This window comes from Cupressus sempervirens, chromosome 6 (genome assembly GCF_028749045.1).
Source record: "Cupressus sempervirens isolate cs-2001-9-10 chromosome 6, ASM2874904v1, whole genome shotgun sequence".
NCBI classification, from domain to species: Eukaryota; Viridiplantae; Streptophyta; class Pinopsida; order Cupressales; family Cupressaceae; genus Cupressus; species Cupressus sempervirens.
The window spans coordinates 175,544,021-175,568,850 of record NC_143123.1 but is presented as its reverse complement, the minus strand read 5'-3'; the positions used below and the strand labels follow the sequence as shown (position 1 = coordinate 175,568,850).

General features: G+C 33.8%; 1 protein-coding gene across 2 annotated transcripts in view; it reads right to left on the bottom strand.

Moving 5' to 3' along the window:
- Positions 1-24,830, bottom strand: part of LOC149551819 (2-oxoglutarate (2OG) and Fe(II)-dependent oxygenase superfamily protein) — a 221,255-nt gene that overhangs the window by 166,416 nt on the left and 30,009 nt on the right. For both annotated transcript variants that reach the window (XM_089787321.1, XM_089787323.1), the window contains exons 2-5: positions 20,492-20,569; positions 18,081-18,130; positions 17,820-17,873; positions 7,266-7,318 (exon numbers count right to left, since the gene is read on the bottom strand). In XM_089787321.1, coding sequence (XP_089643447.1) covers positions 7,266-7,318; positions 17,820-17,873; positions 18,081-18,130; positions 20,492-20,569 — 235 coding nt within the window. The remainder of the gene's footprint in view (positions 1-7,265; positions 7,319-17,819; positions 17,874-18,080; positions 18,131-20,491; positions 20,570-24,830) is intronic.

Below are 24,830 nucleotides of genomic sequence, written 5' to 3'. Positions count from 1 at the left end.
TATGAATTTATTTATATTAATGAATCATACTTGTGGATAATATTGTGTTAGCTCATGGGATTAACGCCATGGAGATTAATGAGACTCCAAGCATGGGGTATGTAAGAAGTTAAGATCTCCATCTGACCACCATGGTCGAGAATCAATGGATAATATCCATGTGCCAAAATATTCTGATGATGTCAACATATGCATATGTGATTGGCCTTGGATAGAGGATGTCCCGTCCAAGAAGAAGCTTAAGGGGTGCACTCTTGGGAACACGGCAAAGTAGCTATGAGCTAGGAAACCCGATCTGAAGACGTCCATAAGATTGCGGTTAAATTGGAGGGTAGATTAATATAAATGGTTTTGTTATTGTGATGATTCTAACCATTATTTTGCACGTATTACTTCTCTCAAACTAACCCTAATAGTGGGGACATTGCAAGCCTCCCCTATTACTGAGAGGAGAGAGAAATCTCATGAAATGTTGCCACAAGTCACAATTTTGTAAGTCATAATCAATGACGTACAAAATATTTAGCCAACAAACCCGCATATCTTGCTCATTTTTTATCCTTTTTTCAAGCAATTTTTTTTTTTTGGGGTAGAATTTCCTAAAATTTCTTCTCGTAGTGGAAATGGTTTTGGACTTTGGTGCCTAGATTAATCTCAATTTGCATATTTTCATGATTGTTCCTCTCTAATCCTGCATTTGGCAACTTCCAAAACTCCGTTTGGGCACCATATGGTAACATTTGCAGGTGCAAGTTTTTTTTTAAATGCACGACTTTTTGTCTAGTTTCCAAATCTACAAACAATTTTCGATGAATTGGAGTGGACATGTCACTTTCATAAATCAGTCATTTTTGAGCTATTTGCATTTGGTTAATCCTTGGATTTTAGTTTTCCGATTTGCATTATTGATTTGAAGGAGTCATTAGTTGTTTCCATTCATCATTTGATTTCATGATGGACTTTTCAAAGGTCCCAGTGCTCACACCATCCATATAACTATCATGAATGGAAAGAAGTTGTTTCTAAAAGTGTTGAGTACTAGAATCCTTAGAGTGATTCTTAGACAGGATCTAGAACCAACTACAAATGTTGCAAAAAGGAGAAAATTGTTTGATCAAAGGGATAAGGCACTTGGTTGATCTCTCATCATTTGCTATATCACATTGCATCTTGCACACATCCTCATGATGCTCGGACAACATTGGAAGGAATCTTTGGTAAACCTAATAGAATAAAAAAATTCAGATTGGAGAATGAGCTCATAGGTTTAAATCCTTATGGTTTTGACAGTATTCAACACATTTTCTCTAAGTTCAACTCTATTACATTGGAATTTCTATTTGAGGCATTACTAAAGATGAACAATTGATATTATCTATTTTTTCCAAGCTAGGTCCGGAATATTCAATCTTTGTTTCTACATTCTATGCTTCTATGGATGCTCTCAGTCGTGTATACAAAATTCCTTCTCCTAATGAATTTGCAGCTCAACTCACAAGGGAACAAATAAAGTTAGCACACATGGGTCAACTGAAGCCTTCAAAGCATCAAGCATTGGTTGCAAATGACTTTATTCCAAAGGCTTCTAAGGGAAAAGGCAAGAAGCAACACAAGGATCCTAAGCAACATGACAAGGTGAAGATTTTCCTTCACAATATAAGCTTAAATCCAAGTCCTCTTCAAGAGAGGAATCAACTAGAAGAAAGAGAGATAAATGTGCATATTGTAAAAAGCTAAGAAGAGATGAGCATAAATGTTTCCATAAGAAGATTGATGAGCTCACTCACATTCATCTAAAGAAAATATCAAGTTGCCCTCGTCGGTGTCTACTCCTACCAATATGGCAACTTCTACTTCTATATCTACATCATCATCCAAAGATAAAGGTAAAGGGCAAGCACTCATTGCTTCCACACAACTTGAGCAAGGTAAATGGCTTCTTGATTCAGGTGCATCACATCATATGGCATCTTCTATGGATATGTTTTCTTCTATTGAGCCTTGTACTTCTCCTCATATATTGATGAGTAGAAACACATACATGAAGGTTTGTGGGAAAGGTTTGATTCCTATAGGAGAGGGGACATTTAATGATGTTCTTTGCGTACCATCCTTGACCACTAATCTCCTTTCCATTTACCGAATGATTCATGGGACACAAGGTAAAATTGTTGAGTTCACTCCTGATAATGTCTACATTAGGGACATGGAGATTAGAGATGTCATAGCTATGGGCGTTGTTGTTCATGCATTACACTTGTATTCTTTTTCACATTTTGTTGATAATGATGATTATATTCATGATGTACTCACTCCTTTACCAAGAGTGAATTTTGTAAGTGGGAAGAACTTTGGACACTTGAATCATTGTGATCTTACGGCAAATGTTGATAATCCTACTCCTCCACCACCTGCTTCTTCAGACATGGGTTCAAATATTTAGAAAGATAATCATAGAGCTTCAAATCTTGCAATGTGGGATAACTAGTTGAATGGCATTTCAGCTTTATTTGTTAAATCTCATACTGCAGATTTGAGATTCAAGCTTGAGGGGATTTCTCTACTCTTCAATGATAGCATCATAGTTGGAGATACTTCTTCACCTTCTTTGGAGATTGGACTTCCTAACTCTTCCACTTCACTTGGTTTGTCACATCTCATAGGTCAGCTTGATGGTGTGATGGAATCTTCGTGTTTGGAGAGATCTTTTCAATTAGAGTTACATACTTGGAGACTTCCTTCCTCCTTCCATTTTCACACAGATTGGCTTCTTCATTATTTGATGTATTTATTTCTTCCTAAGGGGAGACATGTTGCTTGTAGGCATTGGATTCTCTTTTGTTTAAAGGTACACTTCATTGACATTGAAGCTTCTTCATTATGAGGGGATATCATGTCTCCTATCATCCTTCCTATGGGGGGTCATTCTTTGTATATACATGATGTATGTAGTTCTTTGGGGGGGTTCTTGAGTACTTCATTCATCCATGCATCTTGTGTGTTTTCATCTCACTTTTTGGGTGACGGTTTTTCCACGAGGTTTTATTTTTCCGCTTTATGAGAGATTGCATTTGATGCATTGCTTTGCATATCGTACATGGGTACCTAACATGGCCTTGTAGTCGGGACCCATCTTGCATTGTGAGTTTAAGTGCATTCCCCTAAGTTGCACTTAAGGGTAATTAGTGCAACTTAGGGGACTGATAAAACTCTTTTGTTCGATTAGTTTAGTTGGCACCAAAATGGTTTGTGTAGATTATTTCCTTCAATTTTGTTTAGTTTTTAGTTAGGCTCCTGAGTTTTTCTGATTCCAAAATTTGTATGTTATAAACAGATAGGGGTTAAGCCTTGGCATTCTCTCGCCTAAATGTCAAGTACTTTTAAAAATGATATTCAAATTATGTCATGGGTGTGGGCCCCGATGGAACCAGCATTAGTCTATTGAAAACAACTGTCCCGAGGTGTATAAAATTCCACCCCCTTACACCGAATGATACTAGCTTTGTGGTAGGAGAAAGCACACTATTTGATGGAAGATTTGCCACATAATTTTCATGTGTCATTTATATTTCTATGATGGAAATGTATCTCCTATTTCAAGCAAAGAGGCTGGAAGATTTACCATATAACTCTCATGTGTTATTTATATTTCTATGATTGGAATGTGTCTCTTATTTCAAGCAAAGAGGTTTATGTCTTCATGGATGTCAAGTAATACATTTTCGGGTCACTTTTGACAAAAGTGTAACCTCCCTATGCATCCTGATGGAACTCTAAACTTTTGCAAAATTTTGAGTCCAAAATGCCAAGCCAAGGGGAGAATTTTCATATTCACCAAGTGTAATCCTCATCTTCAAGTGTGCCATACTTACAATTATTCAGTTTCAGTTGTATTGTGCATATTGGAACTATTGTTCAGGAAATTTGTTGAACCTGGAAACATATTCAAGACATGAACTGATTATGACTGGATAATATTCAGGAACAAGGAAGCGTTTTGATCATAACAAGATAGCAATGTAAATATATATATCATTCACTTTTACCCATTGAGAAATTAGTATCAGGGTTGCAGGTTCAGATTGTTCAAAGAGTTATGACCAGGGGATACTTGTATATATATTGGAGTCCATGATTAAATTAAATGAAGTGATAATACTGGTGTAATAAGACTTAAGAGTGAACAGAGCAGTGAACAGAGATTGACCATTATAGAAGCAGCAGTTGTATGTATGTACAATGAGGGGAATATACATTGTATATTTATTTTAAAACAATAATAGTTTCAGAGATAAGGATCAATCAGTAAGTATAAGACAATGACTTCGCAAGTGATAGTCAACAGTGCCAAGGATAATTTACAAACAACATCAGCTATGGAGGGAGACATGGATGTACAAAATTGGAATCATCCCTCCCAACTCAGAGTTTTATGTTGACACTATGGAAATGGTCTGCAAAGATTTGAATAAATAGTTCATTCTAATGCAATAGGATCTGTATAGAGGAGTTCTGAATGTGCATCTCTCTTCTCAAACATACATCCATGCAGAGACTATATCAAAGATGACTTCTTTCAGCAATACCAAGTTCCAGTTGACGGGAGGTAATGATGTTTATTGAATTGAAAATAGAATAAATAGTTGTTGAACTGAAATGTGGCAACTGATAAGCATTCAGTAATATAACTTGAGACAACACACCATACTGATGATGACGTCAAAGACCACACACCAGCAACTGCCTATTATCTGGGCAAAAGTATATTGTGCTGAGGCCTGGAAAATAAGTATTCTCTTGCCTTCATGTTTGATTCAGACGTATCATGTTCAGACTGAAATAAGACAGAGATGTTATTTTGGAACCTTTCTATAGTGATCAGTTAAATGTTTTTCAGAACTATGCGTCAAAACCCAGATGAAGGAGGAGTCCAATTAAAGATTTTCTTTTGCAAATGGCATGGTACCCGCTGATGAGGTTCAATCACCGGAAGTTGAATGTTTGGGTTCATAGAAGAGGACTCCATGGTAACATTATTGATGATACCTGTATGTTGCTGATACAAATTGTGCCAAATCTATAAGTCAGAATCACATTGAAATGGCAGTGAAAAATGCATAGAGATGAAACGTTGAGAGCCTCGGAAGCATTGGAAAAGCGTATATATGTTCTGGAAGAAACTACAGGACTTCGTGGGTTTTCTTTCCCCAAACAATATCTTACTATTAGCATCTAATGTTATTGCGTATTTGTTGCAGGTTGGAAGAGCCTCGTTCAGACTTAGAGTATGAATACTGCTAGCACGTGATGATCATTTTTTTGAAGGCAGAATGATTGAATCAGCGTTCTATGCATCCCTATAATAGAGGACAAAATTCGAAAGCAATATATCCCCAACACTACTTGCACCATGCAATGGCGTGCCCATTTTTATACCGGTGTTGCAAATATATGAGAATGGTCTCGAAATGTCTGGAGCATGTAAAATATATCAGGAGACTTTGTTGGCTATTCTGCAATATGCGATTGCCTATTTAATCTGCACGATGAAGGATTTGGAGACATATACGGGTTTGCCTGGAGGCCCTCGAATATGGAATCGAATTGTGAACCACATCGTCATCTATAACCTGAGAAATAGAACGATCAAAATGGGTTTGCATTCGGAGTTAACACTCGCCAATTTGGAGAAAGCAAATTTATCCAAACTATCTTTCCTGAAGATTTATTAATATTTATATTTATAATCCATGGTTTACTTAAGGCAGTAGTTTGGAATTGTTGGCCCAAATAAGTTATGTTTGATGGTAGCTGTGAGATTAGTTTGGAAAAGTCACATCGGTTGGCACTAACCGAGTGACTATATATTTACAAATAGGAGATAAACGATACCATTCAGATATATACAATTCCTAAAATTTTACATAAGTTAACATTGCACACTTAATATATTATTTTCTTATTGGTGGAGATAATGAATTTTTGAACTAAGCTCATGGAGGCTGGATTATTGAATAAATTTAAATGCGATTCTGGAGTCAAACTGCATAGGATGGATTATCCGTGAGTGTCTCCAATGCAATTTTATTTCCGGCATGATCAGTAAGAAATATTTATTTTTTTTATTTGCATGAAGCTTTAGAGTTAAAATATTATATAGTTTCGTCCTTTATAATTATTATTTTAAATTTTATAAATAATTTATATGATAGATAAGTGAACATGAGCAATTATAGCATTTTAAGATCGAACATCATAGATATTGAGAAATATTTAATTGTTTTTGAATCTATGTCTAGTTTGTCTCCCTACCATAGGAGTTAAAATACATTGTAGACTATTTTAAAATTGCATCCATATATTTGATCTGCTGCATCTTGGTTACTAAATTGTTTATAATTGATGTGCATAGAATTTTATAAAGTTGTACATTTTAAACTTATAATATTGACTCTATCGCCCTTCGGCACTGGTCTTTGTATTATTCATAATTTGCGATCCATACGCTAGCAATTATTTCATATCTTTCCTTTGAAAAATTAATATATTCATTTGTTGCAATCATCTATAATAATTACTTTTATTTAAAACACTCATATATTCATTATTCTTAATTCGTAATTTGCAAATTTAAAGTTTTCTGTAATTCTTGTCGTTTTGGAAACGTTTACTACATTTGCATTCTAATCAATCTGCTATAAGCATCTTGGGCTTAAGTGTTTTGTTCAGGATTAGGTACACCCGCCTTGGTTTTGCAGAGCCAGAAACGTAGGGGATTTGGATCGCATCGATCAATCCAATCAAGTTGGCCATAATCAATTGGATATCCAAGCATCGAGTTGGCAAGACTCTTAGGATTCCAATCTACGATTTTGGGAACCAGCACATTCAATGAGTGTATTACTTGACTCTACTAAAAATAATTCAATATAAGGAAACATAATTTATGACCTTCGTGCTATCATATATAATTTCAAAAACTTGCAGATTCATAAGTGTTTAGTTTGGTAAATTATTTTCCCTTTTAGAGTTGTAAAGCACATACCATCAAACCTGAACATCTAAATTTTTAATCCCCAATCTAAACCAATGCCCAAATCTAAACCTGGTCACATACCCACTATCATGAACCAGAAAGGATGCATTCTTGTAAGTCAACATAGCCCTTTTTATCTATTGATATCCATTTTTTACAATTGATTAATTCTCTCATTTTTCACATGCTTTATACAACAAGTATTTGACTTAGAAATATTTTCTCTTACCTGGTTGACCAGACTCCAATTTCTCTTTCCCATGACTCCAGCCAAAAGAATACCTGAAAACAAATATACAGATTAGATTTTCAAAAGAACTTAGCCAAGAAAGATAGGTAATTTTGGTAATGAAAACATGATGAAATAAAATGCATGTCTCTTTCACAAGCATGCCCTATGTCACAAATTTTCAATTCTATGTATATCTAATTTTCTTGCATAGCCAAATAAAGTGGGCAAGGATTTAGCATAAATTAGAACAATAAAATTCATTTACATAAGCTAGAGACAATAGATTGTATTGTTAATCTGAAAAACAGGCCATCGTGGACATATGTCCTTCACATTTAACCTTTGGAAGAACAAATAGGTGGAATCGATCCATCATACCTGATCACTTTACATGGTGGATTCCCCGTTAACAATTTTCAGTAAGCATATGGTACTCATGATCTCTATGAGTGCAAAGAAGCCTTCCCTCAATTGGTCAGCAAAGTCTCCAAGTGCCATCACTAGTTAGATACATTTTGTTGAAATTCTAAAATCTGGACTATAATTTGGCTCCACATGAGAGGCTTGTAAAGTTTTCATTCAACAAGTATAGAAAGGATTTTATTAGAATATTATAATGTTTCTTTAATTGTCATCTTAGTGACTCTTTATTAAGTAGTTTCTATTTTCGAAGACTTAGAATCGAAGACTTAATATTCCAAGACTAAATACCAAATTTCCGACTCTCTTAAAAAAGGATTCTCAAATAATAAACAACAGAGATGGATAGTGTGACCAAATGAGACAACCTCAGGGTTTCTTCTTATTGTGGACTTTCACATAGTTTTACAATGTGATATGTAGGTTATCACAAAGCAACTTATGTTGTTCAATGAAGAGATATCAACTCTTTCAACTTCTATAATCACTTCCAACTAAGAAAACTATAAAGAGAAAAGGTTTAGAAATATCACCTGACTCTAAGAATGTAAGAAAATGTTTGTGGTGTGTTGAGCCCCTAGCCAATCCTTGATTCGATATATCAAATAGGCATAGGAGGGTGCTATCTTCTACAGATGTGAGAATGATTTTCACATTGCCAATACTCAGTCAAATACCCTATGAAGGCACAATACAAATGAACATTTCCAATAGAAGTTAAACACTTGCAATTTAGGCCCAAACTAACCTTATAATATTACTTACAATCAGCAAGTTCCAAAAGCTATGGACACTAGCTCTACCACTAATCATGTTACTCAACAATATCTTCCATTCGTCTATTTCCACTTCCATTTAGCATGAAATCTAATCTACATGAGGAATTCAAGAAACCATGCAATGCTCCAAAGCAACACAAGTAATCCACCATGGAGGCCAACAATGAATCAACAATAACTTTGATAGCATTATGGAAACAATTTCAACAAGTCTCTTCCTACTCTACCTTCAAAACTAATCTATCCTTGTCACTAATCTCATGAGTCACAAATGAGGAGGCCTTGGCCTTTAATAGTTGCTCAATCAAAATGAAAGGCCAAGATAGATTCACGTTGAAGGGCCAAGGGCCAAGATTGATCCATAACACACCCTAATTAGGGTTGTCACACTATCATCCAATTAGGTGAAGGAACCACTTTGTGGGCTTTGATAAGAAAATTGCAATGCTTTTGAGACCCAATGAGAAAATAGACAAGGTAAAGATACACTTGGCATAAGACGATGGAATGTGTTCAAACCAACGTAACTAGAATCAGAATTGGATCAGAATCAAATCGTTAATCGGCCATGAATCGGAATTGACACAGCTATGACTCGACAAATTTAAAAGAACCTTGAAAATTAGAGATTTTAATAATTTAAAACTTATTTCATGCACCCTTTATTGAATATAACTTAAACACACTATAACATCATCAAATAGAATCTAACATACATAAACAAGGAACATAAATGAGAAATCCATCACATATGTAAAATATAAATTTTAGCTTAAGTAAATAGAAATCATATGGTCATAACGAGTCACGAGATAGATATATAGAATTATAAATGTCGTCAAATCATAAATGTATTTAAGATGAAGATCCATAAAACCAATTACATCAAATCATAAATGTATATAAGATGAAGATCCATGAAACATATATTCATCTGCAAACAAAATGAAAAGACAAGTCTATCTGCTCTAGCTCTAGCTCAAGTCTACCTCTCACTTTTTCTCTCTTTTTGTCATACTAAACAAATATAAGACCTTTTAGAGTTATAAGAAAGAGAAATGTGAAAAAATCATTAAAAAAGATGTATTTTTTTTATGTTTTTGTAATATCCCCTCTCATAGTGGAATAGCTAATTGAATATTAAATAATATCAGTAATAATATATAAATAAATCAATATAATAGATATAGATATATATATATATATATGTCATAATTAGACATTATGTTTCTCAATATTGAATATAAAATTGTATCATTTCATTATTAATAATTATATAAACAATTCTACTTAAATAAGCTATACTAACTAAACTAGCAAACATAATTTAATCAAATTTAATAAAAATGGCACAGCGACCATTCCCCATATTAAACGACACAACCATGTTATAGTAATATATAAATCAATGTTTGGTCATAGTATAGAAAGCACCCACCAACGAGCGAACACCGAAAACATAAAACGAAAATAAAAGTTACATAAATTGAAAGGGGAAAATCTCACCCATTAACACTGCACGTGGAAAGTTACCAAAGCACAAGGGTAGGTAACACATTAAATACCCCCTTAAAAGGAGATATGAAAATCGTATTCTAAAAAAGGAGCAACACATTTGGGTCAACCAATATCATATTGAGTAAGTAAAAAATCTGAAATTATATTATTAAAAGAGATCAAATTATCCCTTCTACATTGCAAGAGAATCACATAATGGAATGTAGGGACCACTATATTTTATATCTACATTTTATATTGCTGAGTATGTAAGGAAACCTACACATAACTATACTTAAGTGAATATTAACAATATAATTAAATCCTATTTAATATGGATATAAATAATTATTGAAGGGTATTTCACAGTATTACAAATTAATAAATAAGATCATTTCTTAAAAATCTATTAATAGTGGATCAGTATTATCTTTCATACCATTATTAACAATAAAATTTGTTTTTCTAAATTATTATTATTATAAATAATTATTAAATGGGAATATCTCCAATATTGTTATTTAATCTGCATAAGAAGTATATTATGTTATCAATGGGGACCTTGTAGAAATCCAATCTAAGAGTATCCAATAAAGGGTAAGGGTCACCGATCCGTAAATCTTTGTGAAGCGAACTTGTACCTGTAAGCTTTGAGGAGGTCCTTAGAAGGTATCTAGGCAACCTCATTAACATTTATACCCTTCGATCCCAAATCCAATGAATAATATCATTTGACAAGTAAAATGACCATTATGAATATTTTTTATTTATTAAATAATCATCTATAATAATGGACCCTGAAAGGGAACATTAAAATGGTATTAGAGCATGATCTTGCCATCTTGTAGGGTTAATGCAATTATAAACATTTCAAACTATTGAACACAAGTGATAGAGAAGTTTGAAAAAATGATTAAGAAATGATGAATATAAGTTCATGAATACAAGTGATTTATTGTCAAGATGGGAAAGACAAAGTGAATCCACCCAAGACAGGTAGATCCCAAGATGGGTAAGGACATGGGTTCCAATACCTAGGAGAAAGATTCCAAAATGGGTGAGGACATGGTTTTGAATGCCTTGAGGAAAAGGTCCAAGATGGGCAAGAACATGATCCAAAATCCTTGAGGAAAGAGTCCACGATAGTTACGAACATGCAGTCCTAATGCCTTGAGGAAGCCTACTCGTAGATAGGTATCTAGCACCCTACAACATTGAAATCGTCATCCCCTTAAAGAGGTAATCTATGAAACAAAAAAGAAATGAGCTCAATATGGTAACCTATCTATTTCATTAAATGAATAATCAAGGAAAATATATCGAAACTATAAAGATCAATCATACTATATCTTTCAATCCATCATAGATTTTCCCTTCAATCATGGTCATAAATCAAATTATCTTCTGGGTGACTCACCACCCTAAACATTATGAAATCTATTTAATGACCCATAATATGTCATTCTATATGATACAATCACCAAATCCTATAACCCCTCTAATTTGAATCACTCATATCATTTGATATATACACAGATCAATTTACCTTTTTACTCAAATATATATTGTTGAAATCAAGCTTGAAAATTGGAAGGGAATTAACAAGAATTTAAGATTTGGTCAATAATAAACATATTAAATTGAAATTGTGATTGCTTGAGGACAAGCAATTTTGGGAGGGTGGGACTGTAATATCCCCTCTGATAGTGGATTAGCTAATTGAATATTAAATAATATCAGTAATAATATATAAATAAATCAATATAATATATGTGTGTGTGTGTGTGTCCTAATTAGATATTATGTTTATTAATATTGAATATAAAATTATATCATTTCATTATTAATAATTATATAAACAATCGTACTTAAATAATATACTAACTAAACTAGCAAACATAACTTAATCAAATTTTAATAAAAATGGCACATAGACCATTACCTATATCAAATGTCACAACCACGTTATATTAAGATATAAATCAATGTTCGGTCATAGTATAGAAAGCACCCACAAAAGGGCAAATACCGAAAAGGTAAAACGAAAATAAAAGTTAAATAAATTGAAAGAGGAAAATGTCACCCATTAACATTGCACGTGGAAAGTTACCAAAGCACAAGGGTCCGTAACACATTAAATAACCCCATAAAACGAGATAGGAAAATCATATTTTAAAAAGGAGCTGCGCATTTGGGTCAACCAATATCATATTGAGTAAGTAAAAAATCTGAAATTATATTATTAAAAGAGATCAAATTATCCCTTCTACTTTGCAAGAGAACAACATAGTAGAATGGAGGGACCACTATATTTCATATTTACATTTTATATTGCTAAGTATGTAAGGAAACCTACACATATAACTATACTTAAGTGAATATTAACAATATATATGGATATAAATACTTATTGAAGGGTATTTCACAATATTAAAAATTATTAAATAGGAGCATTTCTTAAAAATCTATTAATAGTGGATTAGTATTATCTTTCATACCATTATTAAGAATAAAATTGGTTTTTCTAAATTATTATTATTATTAATTATTAATGGGAATATCTCCAATATTGTTATTTAATCTATAATAAGAAGTGTATTATGTTATCAAGGGGGAGCTTGTATAAATCCAATCTAAGGGTCTATCAAATAGAGGGTAGGCGTCACCGACTCGTAAATCTTTGTGAAGCGAACTTGGACATTTAAGCTTTAAGGAAGTCCTTAGAAGGTACCTATGCAACCTCATTAACATTTATACCCTTCAATCCCAAATCCAATGAATAATATCATTTGACAAGTAAAATGACCATTATGAATATTTTTTATTTATTAAATAATCATCTATAATAATGGACCCTGAAAGGGGATATTACAGTGGTATCAGAGCATGATCTTGCCATCTTGTAGCGTTAATACAGTTATAAACATTTCAAACTATTGAACACAACTGATAAAGAAGTTTGAAAAAATGATTAGGAAAATGATGAATATAAGTTCATGAATACAAGTGATTTGTTGTCAAGATGGGAGAGACAAAGTAAATCCACTCGAGATAGGTAGATCCCAAGATGGGTAAGGACATGGGTTCCAATACCTTGGGGAAAGATTCCAAAATGGGTGAGGACGTGGTTTTGAATGCCTTGAGGAAAAGGTCCAAGATGGGTAAGAACATGATTCCAAAATCCTTGAGGAAAGAATCCAAGATGGGTACGAACATGCAATCCTAATGCCTTGAGGGAGCCTACTCGTAGATAGGTATCTAGCACCCTGCGACATTGAAATCTTCATCCTCTTAAAGAGGTAATCTATGAAACAAAAAGGAATTGAGCTCAATATGCTATCCTATCTATTTCATTAAATGAATAATCAAGGAAAATATATTGAAACTATAAAGATCAATCATACTATATCTTTCGATCCATCATAGATTCACCCTTCAATCATGGTCATAAATCAAATTATGTTGTGGGTGACTCACCACCCTAAACATTATATAATCTATTTAATGACCCACAATATGTCATTCTATATGAGACAATCACCAAATCCTATAACCCCTCTAATTGAATCACTCATATCATTTGATATATACACATATCAATTTACCTTTTTACTCAAATATATATTGTTGAAATCAATCTTGAAAATTGAAAGGACATTGACAAGAATTTAACATTTGGTCAATGATCCAACATATTAAATTGAAATTGTAATTGCTTGAGGACAAGCAATTTCAGGCAGGTAGGACTGTAATATCCCCTCGATAGTGGATTAGCTAATTGAATATTAACTAATATCAGTAATAATATATAAATAAATCAATATAATAGATATAGATATAGATATATAAATATGTATGTCATAATTAGACATTTTGTTTATCAAAATTGAATATAAAATTATATCATTTCATTATTAATGATTATATAAACAATCCTACTTAAATAAGCTATACTAACTAAACTAGAAAACATAATTTAATCAAATTTAATAAAAATGGCATGTCGGCCATTTACTATATCAAACGACAAAACCATGCTATATTAAGATATAAATCAATGTTCGGTCATAGTATATAAAGCACCCACCAAGAGGCAAATACCGAAAAGGTAAAACGAAAATAAAAGTTATATAATTGAAAGGGGAAAATCTCACCCATTAACACTGCACGTGGAAAGTTACCAAAGCACAAGGGTGGGTAACACATTAAATATCCCCTTAAAACGAGATAGGAAAATCACATTTTATAAAGGAGCAGCACATTTGGGTCAACTAATACCATATTGAGTAAGTAAAAAATCTGAAATTATATTATTAAAAGAGATCAAATTATCCCTTCTACTTTGCAAGAGAACCACATAGTGGAATGTAGGGACCACTATATTTTATTTCCATATTTATATTGCTAAGTATGTAAGGAAACCTACACATATAAGTATACTTAAGTGAATATTAAAAATATAATTAAATCCTATTTAATATGGATATAAATAATTATTGAAGGGTATTTCACAATATTATAAATTATTAAATAGGATAATTTCTTAAAAATCTATTAATAGCGGATTAGTATTATCGTTCATATCATTATTAAGAATAAAATTGGTTTTTCTAAATTATTATCATAAATAATTATTAAATGGGAATATCTCCAATATTGTTATTCTGTAATAAAAAGTGTATCATGTTATTAAGGGTGGGCTTGTATAAATCCTTCTGAAGGTCTATCCAATAGAGGGTAGGGGTCACCGATCCCTAAATCTTTGTGAAGCAAACTTGGACCTGTAAACTTTGAGGGAGTCCTTAGATGGTATCTAGGCAATCTCATTAACATTTATACCCTTTGATCCCAAATCCGATGAATAATATCATTTGACAAGTAAAATGACCATTATGAATATTTTTTATTTATTAAATAATCATCTATAATAATAGACCCTAAAAGGGGACATTACAGTTTTTAAGTTGCCCAATTAGGTTGACCAATTTTTCCAGCCGATTGATGGCGATTCATGCCGATTCATGTGATTCATGGTGATTCATGCCAAGAAATCGTCAATTTGATTCACCAATTCACAAAAAATCGCCTAACTTGAATCGAACCGCTGAATCACATGAATCGCCACAATTCTCAATACTATGGTTCAAAGTTTCAAACACATGTATTTGGAGCCTTCTGATTGGTTGAAGACTAGTGGGATCCACCTCAGGATCCTTATCTCATAGACTTGATCAATTCTTTGGTGGCAAAATTTGATATTTGAATCTTTGTCTAATAAAATGACCTTGAACTTCTTCCTTTTTAAGTTTGTGAGCTTTGTCTTGTAGCATCCATTTTTGTTGGCATTATGATTAAGGATTCGCATACCATCCATGTTTCAATCTTCTAAATTGCTCCAATGAGTGAATCTCAATTCACCCTTCCCTCCCTCGTAGCTACCTTGCAAAAACAAAAGAGAAATTGCAGTAGCTCACAAAATTGAAGTACAAAATGAGATGGAGATCTGAAAGGTTGCATGAAGTTGCATCTAAATGAACATTCTTCTACTAAAACAAACTTGATTGGGAATTCCCATCAAAATCTAGGCAAAATGTACTTTTATCATGAATTTTCTTTGGTTCAATACCAAGTTTATTTTCTTTAATTCTGATATTCTAGGAAAATCAGTGAGTCTTTCCCTCTAAACTCTCATAAATTGCCCTTCTCTTGGTTATAAAATCGCTGCTCCTTAATGAGATGTCACTGCCTTATCCTTCATTAAATCGCTTCTTAGAGATGATGTTTTCCAAAGACAATCATCATAAATTATTAATAGTTGTCACCTCATAGCTAGATATTGTTCCAGCTTCACACTGATACAATTTTGTAATCCATAGATATTCAGGAATTAAATCTAACAGAGCATTTCCTTGCGTTTTTTAATACTCATTTGATGCATTTAATATATGAAATTTGACAGAACATGTTTTTTTTTTAAATTGAAGTATTTTTTAAGTTGTCAGGTTTTGCCAAGTCAAAAATTTCAATCAAAAATTTCAATCAAGTTTTATGCACCCTAATACTAGCAATTCGGCTAGGAAAAAGGTCATGAATAGGGGAATCCACCAAGTTAACTGAAACCTTATTGAAACTAAACACAATCAGACATAAAATAAGCAAGCATTATGCACAACCACCAAAGTGGCTCCAAATTAATTGTGAAATTGTAAAGAGCTACAATTTACTATGCTACATTAATATGCACACTAGAATTTTTTTGATACTAGTTCACAATAACAGTATAATGGTCTGTCCACACTTGCATCCTTCAATTAATATGTAGCTTCAACATACAACCATTAATGCAATTGCCCGTTCACACAAATTGCAAATATCGTAGCGAGATTTCATTAGCTATCCAGAACAGTTACAGAATGACAGTTTGCTAACCTCTTTAGTGCAGAATTACAATCATAAATTTCTGAGTAAGAAATGCAAGCAATCAACCTCAAGAAATGATATTATTTTGCTTCCAAACATCCATGGAAGCCTCACACCACATTCCTTAACACCTGTGCTTTGATCCTCTGCCCCTTGGCGGCTAAATAGGTCTGTCATTAAAACCTCTATCACTCCCTAAATGGCTCAATTTTATTCTTTCTTGGGATGTGGGTAGCTGAAGAATATACTCATGCCAAAAAAGTAACTTAGGCACTTGACCAGCACACTGAAACTCATGCTAACAAGGATAGAAAAATGCCTATTGTCTGAAGTTCTAGTCGCCTCACAATCTTCAATCCTCACACCCAGATTTACTCCAATCTCCACATCCATCAAGATTTAGGTAAATATTATGAATTCAATCATCCACATAGAACAATTCGTACACCAGCTATTAGTCAGCAATCTTCCTAAAATGAAATCCAAGTCTCTCCTTAGATCTTCACATACAACCTGACAATCTTTCTTGCAAGACTGCACAGATTGAATCTTCAATCAATTTAAATCCTTGCATGAAAGCAGAAAGACTCCACCTGCAACCAGCTAGGGTAGATTTTTGACTGTCGAAATTGATTTCTCTTAGGGTTTCCCTCCTAGGGTTTGCTTCTAAATAGAGAAAATGAGCAAGTGTGAGCAAATAATCTCCCAATTCCTCTGTTTATACTTTCCTTAGAATGTTCCCAAAGGGCTTTTCAGATTTCTGCTTAAAATATTTCATTCAAGCACCCTTGTTAAAGTGATTTTCGATATTTCCCTTTTTAATTCATGTAAGCCGCTTTTTAAAAATAATTGAAGTTATCCATAAAATTTGCTATATTGGACAACTTAAATAATTAATTTTCTCGCTGATTTAAACCAACATTAGCCTACGGGAATTAAATAGGCTAAATGATTCATCTCCAACTAATCCTCAAAATGCGACATTACAAATTAAGTTGATATGAACTGCCCTTGAATTGAGCATGCATAGACACATCGATTAGTTAACTTTTGTATAACTGGTGAGCTGTAAATGTGCAAGGAGACAGTATTCAGTCCAACTCAGATGCAGTTGGTGAGCTATACATGTAAACTAGAATTTTTTAGTGTGCTAGGCCAAGCATAAAAGGGAGAATTTACAACGTGGAGATAATCACGGGAGAATTAATTACATATAATCCCATCAATGTGACTCTTCCTTCAAATTGAATAATTTTTAAATTCATACACAACCAACCCTGACCAAATATAGGAACCTTTGTCTCCTTAATGTTCTAAAATAACAAAATTATATTATATAACTTCCTTGGATGCAACTGAGTATGTGCCAAATATATAAAAAATCAAAAAAGTATGCATTGCGTTGATGTCAAAACAATGTGGTCAAAAATGATACCTACTATCTGGATCTTCAAGATTCTTTTTTGCATCATCTGGAAGTGTTGCTAACCTGATTAAAATACATGAAAAAGTCATCATGATTTTCAAGCTAAAGAGACAAAATTGAGAATCTAGTTGTCTTTCCTTATACTTCAATTTTCCAGATATAAATTTCTCTCTATGTCTCCTTCTGGTCTCATTATTTTTTCCTGGGGTTGCACTTCTACTTTTGACGAAACAGAATTAACAAATCTTTTTTTGACATGTGGACACACACCTATGAGAAAGCTGGAGTAGATTTTTCCGTAGTTTAGAATATTTTGGAACCTGCATGCATCAAAAGAGATACAGAGCTTTAAAGAACAAAAATATCATGTTCATAATGAGCTTAAAAGTAACATCTGGCTGGAAAAAGGAAATAGGTTGACCAGTGCATACAGAATCACACATTATAGAGCAAAAATCTACAGTTCAATAACAATTCCAATTTGTTTGACAATAATAACAACATGAGGTAATCAGAAGAGTACATAAAAGGTTATAAATACCATGTACTTTTTTTACTGGTCATCATTTATAGCTAAAATATTATAAGTATTATAATTAAATTATTTGTAAAGGTTACAAACATTTGTTAAAGGACTACTTAGGTGGTTTGCTTGATAACATAGCACATTCTTTCAATATATACCTGGACTAATTTACCAAAAGCCAAAACCACTTTTTAATATTATGCAGGGAATGGGAGAGGAATTGCTATATTTCAAACAACAGATTTGTTAGAAAATACATGGACTCTCCTGCCATGCTATATAAACAGGAACTCAATGTACTTAGAAAAAGTCCTTGGATTATATCAAAGCAGATCACCATACAAACTACTGAATGTTATAAATAAATATATATATATATATATATGCAAAGGAAAATAAAGCAGAATGACAATGTTACATCAGTAAACTCCAACAATAAACTCTTCAATAAGCTCTTCTCAAAAAGACAGTGAGATAAAATGATTCCTTACACTCCCATGTATGTTTGCTCTTTCATCATCCATATTCTACGTCTTGTTTTCTAAAAGAAGGAAAACTTAATTTATCGAATTCTAAACTAACTTTAGAAATAACAAGATTCATCATATACAATGCTCTTGACAATGATATCAGGTGAGACAAAAACATAAAGTAGCCTAACTTAACATAAGCTAGCTGTAAACAGGTCACTAACTAGAATGATGATTAGCCAACTACTTTGACAATGACTATTACACAAACAGTAACCTTATTGCCCATATTACAACACCCTTGATCTGATTGGCCAGATAAAGCTTCTTAGTGGCTGCCTGCACAGAAACTTAAATGGTGGGTACATGACCATGCCAATAAAACTTCCCATCACATCATAGTGCAAACTTGCACTATATATGTAATTGAAATTCTCTATAACTCTATGAACTGATCTTTCAAGGAAAAAGTAGAATGGGTAGAATGTCTTTGCGTATAAGGCAGATGCAGACAGGGGGACTGCAGTTGATCTCCTCAAAATACTGGTGCATTCTGATATGGCAAACAGATCAAGGTAATTTCTTATCAGGCAATTATAAGTTTCAGGCGCATGGCCTTTGAATGTCTCAATTCAGTTTTCTAATTAATATTTAGTTTCCAGCAAAGTTTAATATACTCTTTTGATTCAGAAATTATTATAATAAAATAATAATATCTACAAGTGGCCAAGAATAGTCTTTTCAAAGTGTGAATTTATAGACTAAATTTCAGTATACAGACAAGATCCAATCTGGTAGTGCATTGTTCCAAGTAATATGCACTCTACTCAATACATTGTTGGTGTCCCTTAGTTTCTGCTCTGAACAGATTTTCATAATAGTGAAGCCTATATTTGTTTTTCAATTATATGGCATAGCAGGATAAATAGTTTATTCTATGTGCTAACAAACAAAATCTACAGGATTAAAGATTTAATGATTCCACTCTTCAAAAATTATGAGAGGGGTTTTCTGAACATGGCTGCATAAAATATAAATCAATAAATCTCATACACAGTTTGTTTCAGTGTTTCTGAGTTTCTGGGACAGTGGGGCACAGGTACACTGAGAAAGGCTTCTGGGTTTGACAGAAAAAATTATAAGTTTGGCAATTTCAGTGTGTGTGTAAGCATCTGCCATTAATAAAGAATGTTTTCAAGAAATACAAAAAGCATATTCAACCAAACAACATCACAATTGAAATTCCTCAGTTCCTTCTCACAGTTCATCAATTTCAGCGATGTTACCAAGACATCACAGGGACTTTTGAGATGGCCTCGCATGCCCCTGGGGTTTCCCAGTGGAGTGCATTCCAGGAGACATTTCCTATTTAGAGAAGGCATCCTGTAGGCATTCCCAATAGTTTTTAGAAATTAACACACAGGGGCAGTCTGGGACAAGGCAGAAGGCCCTAACACAACCTCCCATCTCCAGATGAACCTCTTTCCGATAATGCATCAATATTCCAGAGGGTGCATCCCTAGGGAAAACTGATCTTCCCACAATCTCACCTTGTAAAGACTACAATACTGTATGTGAATATTCAAGTGAATTTATAATAAGGCTACTGAATTTAGAAAGCAATTGATGCAGCATTCAATTTTAAATCTAATTATGAAATACAAATCAAAACTGATTATTCATACTTCGGAAATGGCGATGATGCCCAATCCATTTGGTCCAAAGCCAGCCTCCAGTTCTTCAGAAAAATCAGCACTTGTTTCCTGTATAAAACAGTTGAAAACATCGTTAATTCACTTCTCCATCTAAGAGGACAAAAAATGAGTGGATATGACGATGGGTGAGAACATTAATGTTGACTAAGGATCAGTGAAAATATAATAGGCTGTTATCAAAATAAATGATGAATACATTATATCATTCTTATGTATATTTGTATTACCCAAAGCATCACATATAATTGACTATGTCTGAAATTTAGTACAGAAAATGAAGATCGAAATGATATTAATGTCCACAAGTAACCAAGGGCAGGCAGTCAAACTTAAAAGTAGATTCGGTAATAATAGGTATGTGCTAGGGTGAAAAAATCTTAAGGTTCTGAAAAGTAACAAAACACTCAGAAACATGGCTAGGCAGTAAAACTAGGCAATTGAAACACAAATAATATAATCTAAATACAACTGTATAGTCATTTCACAGGAAAAGATTATTAATCACAAAGTAAATTTCCTATTGTCCATAGTCCAGAGCTGTTTAAAGAAATAAAACAGATTAATATATGTTTAATTTGTGCACCAAAGTCAAATTACAAGTAGACAAGGACATTCAATTTCAAGCTTAACAAACTAAAGTTGTCATGTTATGTTATTTTACACTCCTTTTGAACACCCACATCACTAGCACAAAACTCTTGTAACTAAAAAATTCATATTTTCATTGTTGTCAAGTAAAATGAGGATTCTTATTATAAGACTTGGGAGGCATTAAAAGGAAGGTAAGGTGCAGAAAACACTTCCCAACACTAATCAAGTGGGGGAGATCATATGCAATTTTTCTTTACAAATCTTAACTATTACAAAATTAAAAAACACATTCACAAGGAGATAATCACATGCACAAAGATTATATGATATAACACACAATATATCATGGGGAAAACTTCTGGAGAGAAAACCCACACTCCAAAAGAACAGTACTTCGCACTACTGAAACAACAGTTACAATACAATAGCAGTACACTGCTTCAACCAACAACCCAACACTTTGAACCAATTGCAGCAGCATAACACTTCACCTACAAATATTACATGACTCATACTCTCCAAGGCTATCTTTTATGGGGGAATACAACAGAAGAGGTAGTTTCTAGATGCAGATACAAGATGAAGTTGTGCATGACATTTGGCCCCATTTTTCAACCACCAAACCCCCATGCACCCAAGATGGGGACTTGGCATTCCCAAGTCTCCCCACCACCCCCATCCCGCAATGCCCAACCGCTGGGATATGGGGATATCTAGATGTCCCCGATTGTCGGCCAACATCAACATAAAAAAAAGTGCAAAGTTTTGAATTTTTTAAGCTTAAATTTTATAAGAGAATTCTATTTGAACACAAAAGGAAGGTAGGGCCCGTTTTGGCCACTCCAAGCCTTGATAAGCCCCTCCACACTTCATTCTTTCCTCACATTTGGATTTCAGCTTGTTCGCTACAACTGAGAGAGAACAGTGGCAAGGAGTGCAAAGAGTGATTGGAGGAGTGTAAGAAATGATCACAAGTGAAAGATGAGCAAGAAGAAGAAGAAGAAGAATATTTTAAACCTTCATTGAGAATATTCATCAAGCATGAGATAGGGTTTTAAAAACAAAATTTGGCAGGTTGGGAATTACGTCCCCTCTAGGTGAAGGTGTCATTCAGCATAGACCAATGGATTTGTGAAATGTGCTTAACCGCCTCTCATGGATCCGAGTCTCTAGTTGTTGTGACATGTTGGGTGGATATTTTGCAACTGACAATTTTGGGTAAAAATCCAGTCCCAAAATAGGATGACCAGCCACAGTGTGTGAGACAAAGTATCTCCTACCTTAAAGGGAAGGCTCCCCCTTCTCACCGTTCCTTGGATCAACTCAAGGTAAGCAAGAAGTCGAGAGATTTTATAAAATAGGTGTTACCAAAATTCTTTCTTCTTATCTTTCAAGAAAGAATCCACTTACTCGTGGAGCGAGTAATGGGCAGGGTGAATCTCTAACTACACTTCTATCAAGAGTTGGAAATAGTGATACCGATAAACCTTCACTAACTCAAAGGCTAGCTGAAAATGCACTGGTTTGGCTGTAAGTCCAGTCGTACTTCTATATGGAAAAGCTTTACAATTAGGGCACAAAGACTCCTAAAAGTAAGAATAACTTAACTATTTTGCGAATTAAGAAAGAAGTATAAGCTACAGACAAAGGTTCTAACTATATATTTCCACAACCGCTCCCAGTCAAAGCTTTGGTTCCGATTGCTTCTTAAATCACTATACTCTTTTATTGAACACACAATAATAACATGAGTCAAGAAAATAGGCACAAATTACAACCAAAGCTTCTAATTTGCTCCATCACAATTGCTTTCAGTCAAAGCATCAAATCCAATTACTTCTTTTATTCACTTTTCTCCCAAATTTGTACTGCACAATCAAAGTTATGCTTGCACAAATGTGGCAAAGCTTTCTTGCATAAAACAAAAGATACTTTTTACAATGAGGGGGCACTCCTTTATATAGGCATAGGAGTTGAGAAAAAGGTGGAGGAAAAAGTGGGAGCAACTCGACCAACTTTGACCTAGTCTAACTAAAAGAGAAATTATTGGATTACATGCAACTGCACGTACAACTCGCATTACATCTTTTTACATACGTGTAACTCGCATTACATCTTTTTACATACGTGTAACTCGCATTACATGTAATTACACTTTTTCATGTAATGCATCCTTTTTCAACTACTAACATGAAATAAAAACAAAAACAACAGATTGTTTCTTAGTGCCTTGAATTTGACAATGATGTCACGCAATGTGGGAAGATCAGCAATTTTCATGGTCTTTGTTATGACTTTTACTCTCATTGCATTTGCATACACGGATTGCACAACTTTGGAATTTGTTGTCGTAGTATCTAACAACTATTTTGTCAAGGATTTATACAAGACAAACTTGTTCATTGTGTGCAAACCAAAGTCTTCAAAATCTACATCAGCATTGATCCTGATTGTATATTCTAAGTTTACTCTTTCTACTGCAATGAGATTACCAGATTCATCAATAACATGGCATCCCATCTGTTCCAAATCACAAGTAACACTTGTTTCAACTGCTTGACAATATCCAAAGGCCACCTGCAACTTTGTGATCAGCTTCCTCAATGTTTCCTCTTTGTAACCAATGAGCCCTTGAAATCTGAAGAACATTTCACATGACGGAAAAATGTCACATGAAACTAAGGCATCCAAATCAAATTTGACCATTTCATCCCAATCATCGCGGATTTCCTTCAAGTTATCCGCTTCTTGATTCAAAGAAGAAATTAAGTTTCATTCCATTTCATTCATCTCTTTGACGTGCCTAAGAACTGCAAATGTCTCTGTGATGGCTCGAACTTCTTTAGAAATGATTCCTGTATCCAAGACTTGGTAGCTTCAATCAGCTTTCTCTCCTTAAATGTTTGCAACATAACAACAATACTCTGAGAAGATTGTTGCCGAATGACCTCGTTTAGACGAGAGACCTCCTGTTTCAATTGATTTTTCTTCTCCCGTAGCTCGTGATTGCTCTTTGATACATTAGCCAATGCATCTTGAGCATCTTGCAAACAACTCAAACGTGATTGCTTCCCGATTTCAACCTTAGTAAACTTGTAATCAGAACGAGTAAGTTCTTCAACAGGTTTGTCCACAAGAGCTCAGCAACTTCAACAAACTTGGTTTTATCTGCATCAACCAAAATCCTTGAAATAATCTTATCTTTCAAATATTTGGATTTGGTCTTCTTAACAAGGAGATTGTTCAAAGGAACAACCACTTTTCTCCTTTTCTTTGTTATTTTGCTCAACCATGCAGGCAAGCTCAAACCTTCATTCATAGAAGCAAATACGGTGGAGACCATTAGCATTGATCTTGATTGTATTTCCATTGTAACAAAACAAGATTCAGTCTACACAGCTGAAGGCATAGGAACATGTTGAGAAGATTTTGTCATAAAAAGCTCAAAATCTGTCAAAGACGTATCAAGTTGGGAAACTTGACCACTGGTAAGAGTTGGAAAATCCTCAAACACATTTGTTAGATATTCATATTGTTCATTTGCAGGAATACGAGGAGCGGCAGAAGAAATAGGAAAAGCCATTATATTGACTTTCGAGACTAGAATAGGAGTGAAAACAGTGGAAAATGAATCCACATCATCATCTACTTCATGCAAATAAGACTCTTCATGTATAGGCGGTGCACAAGCTTGTGCAGGATTTGGGGGAGATATGAT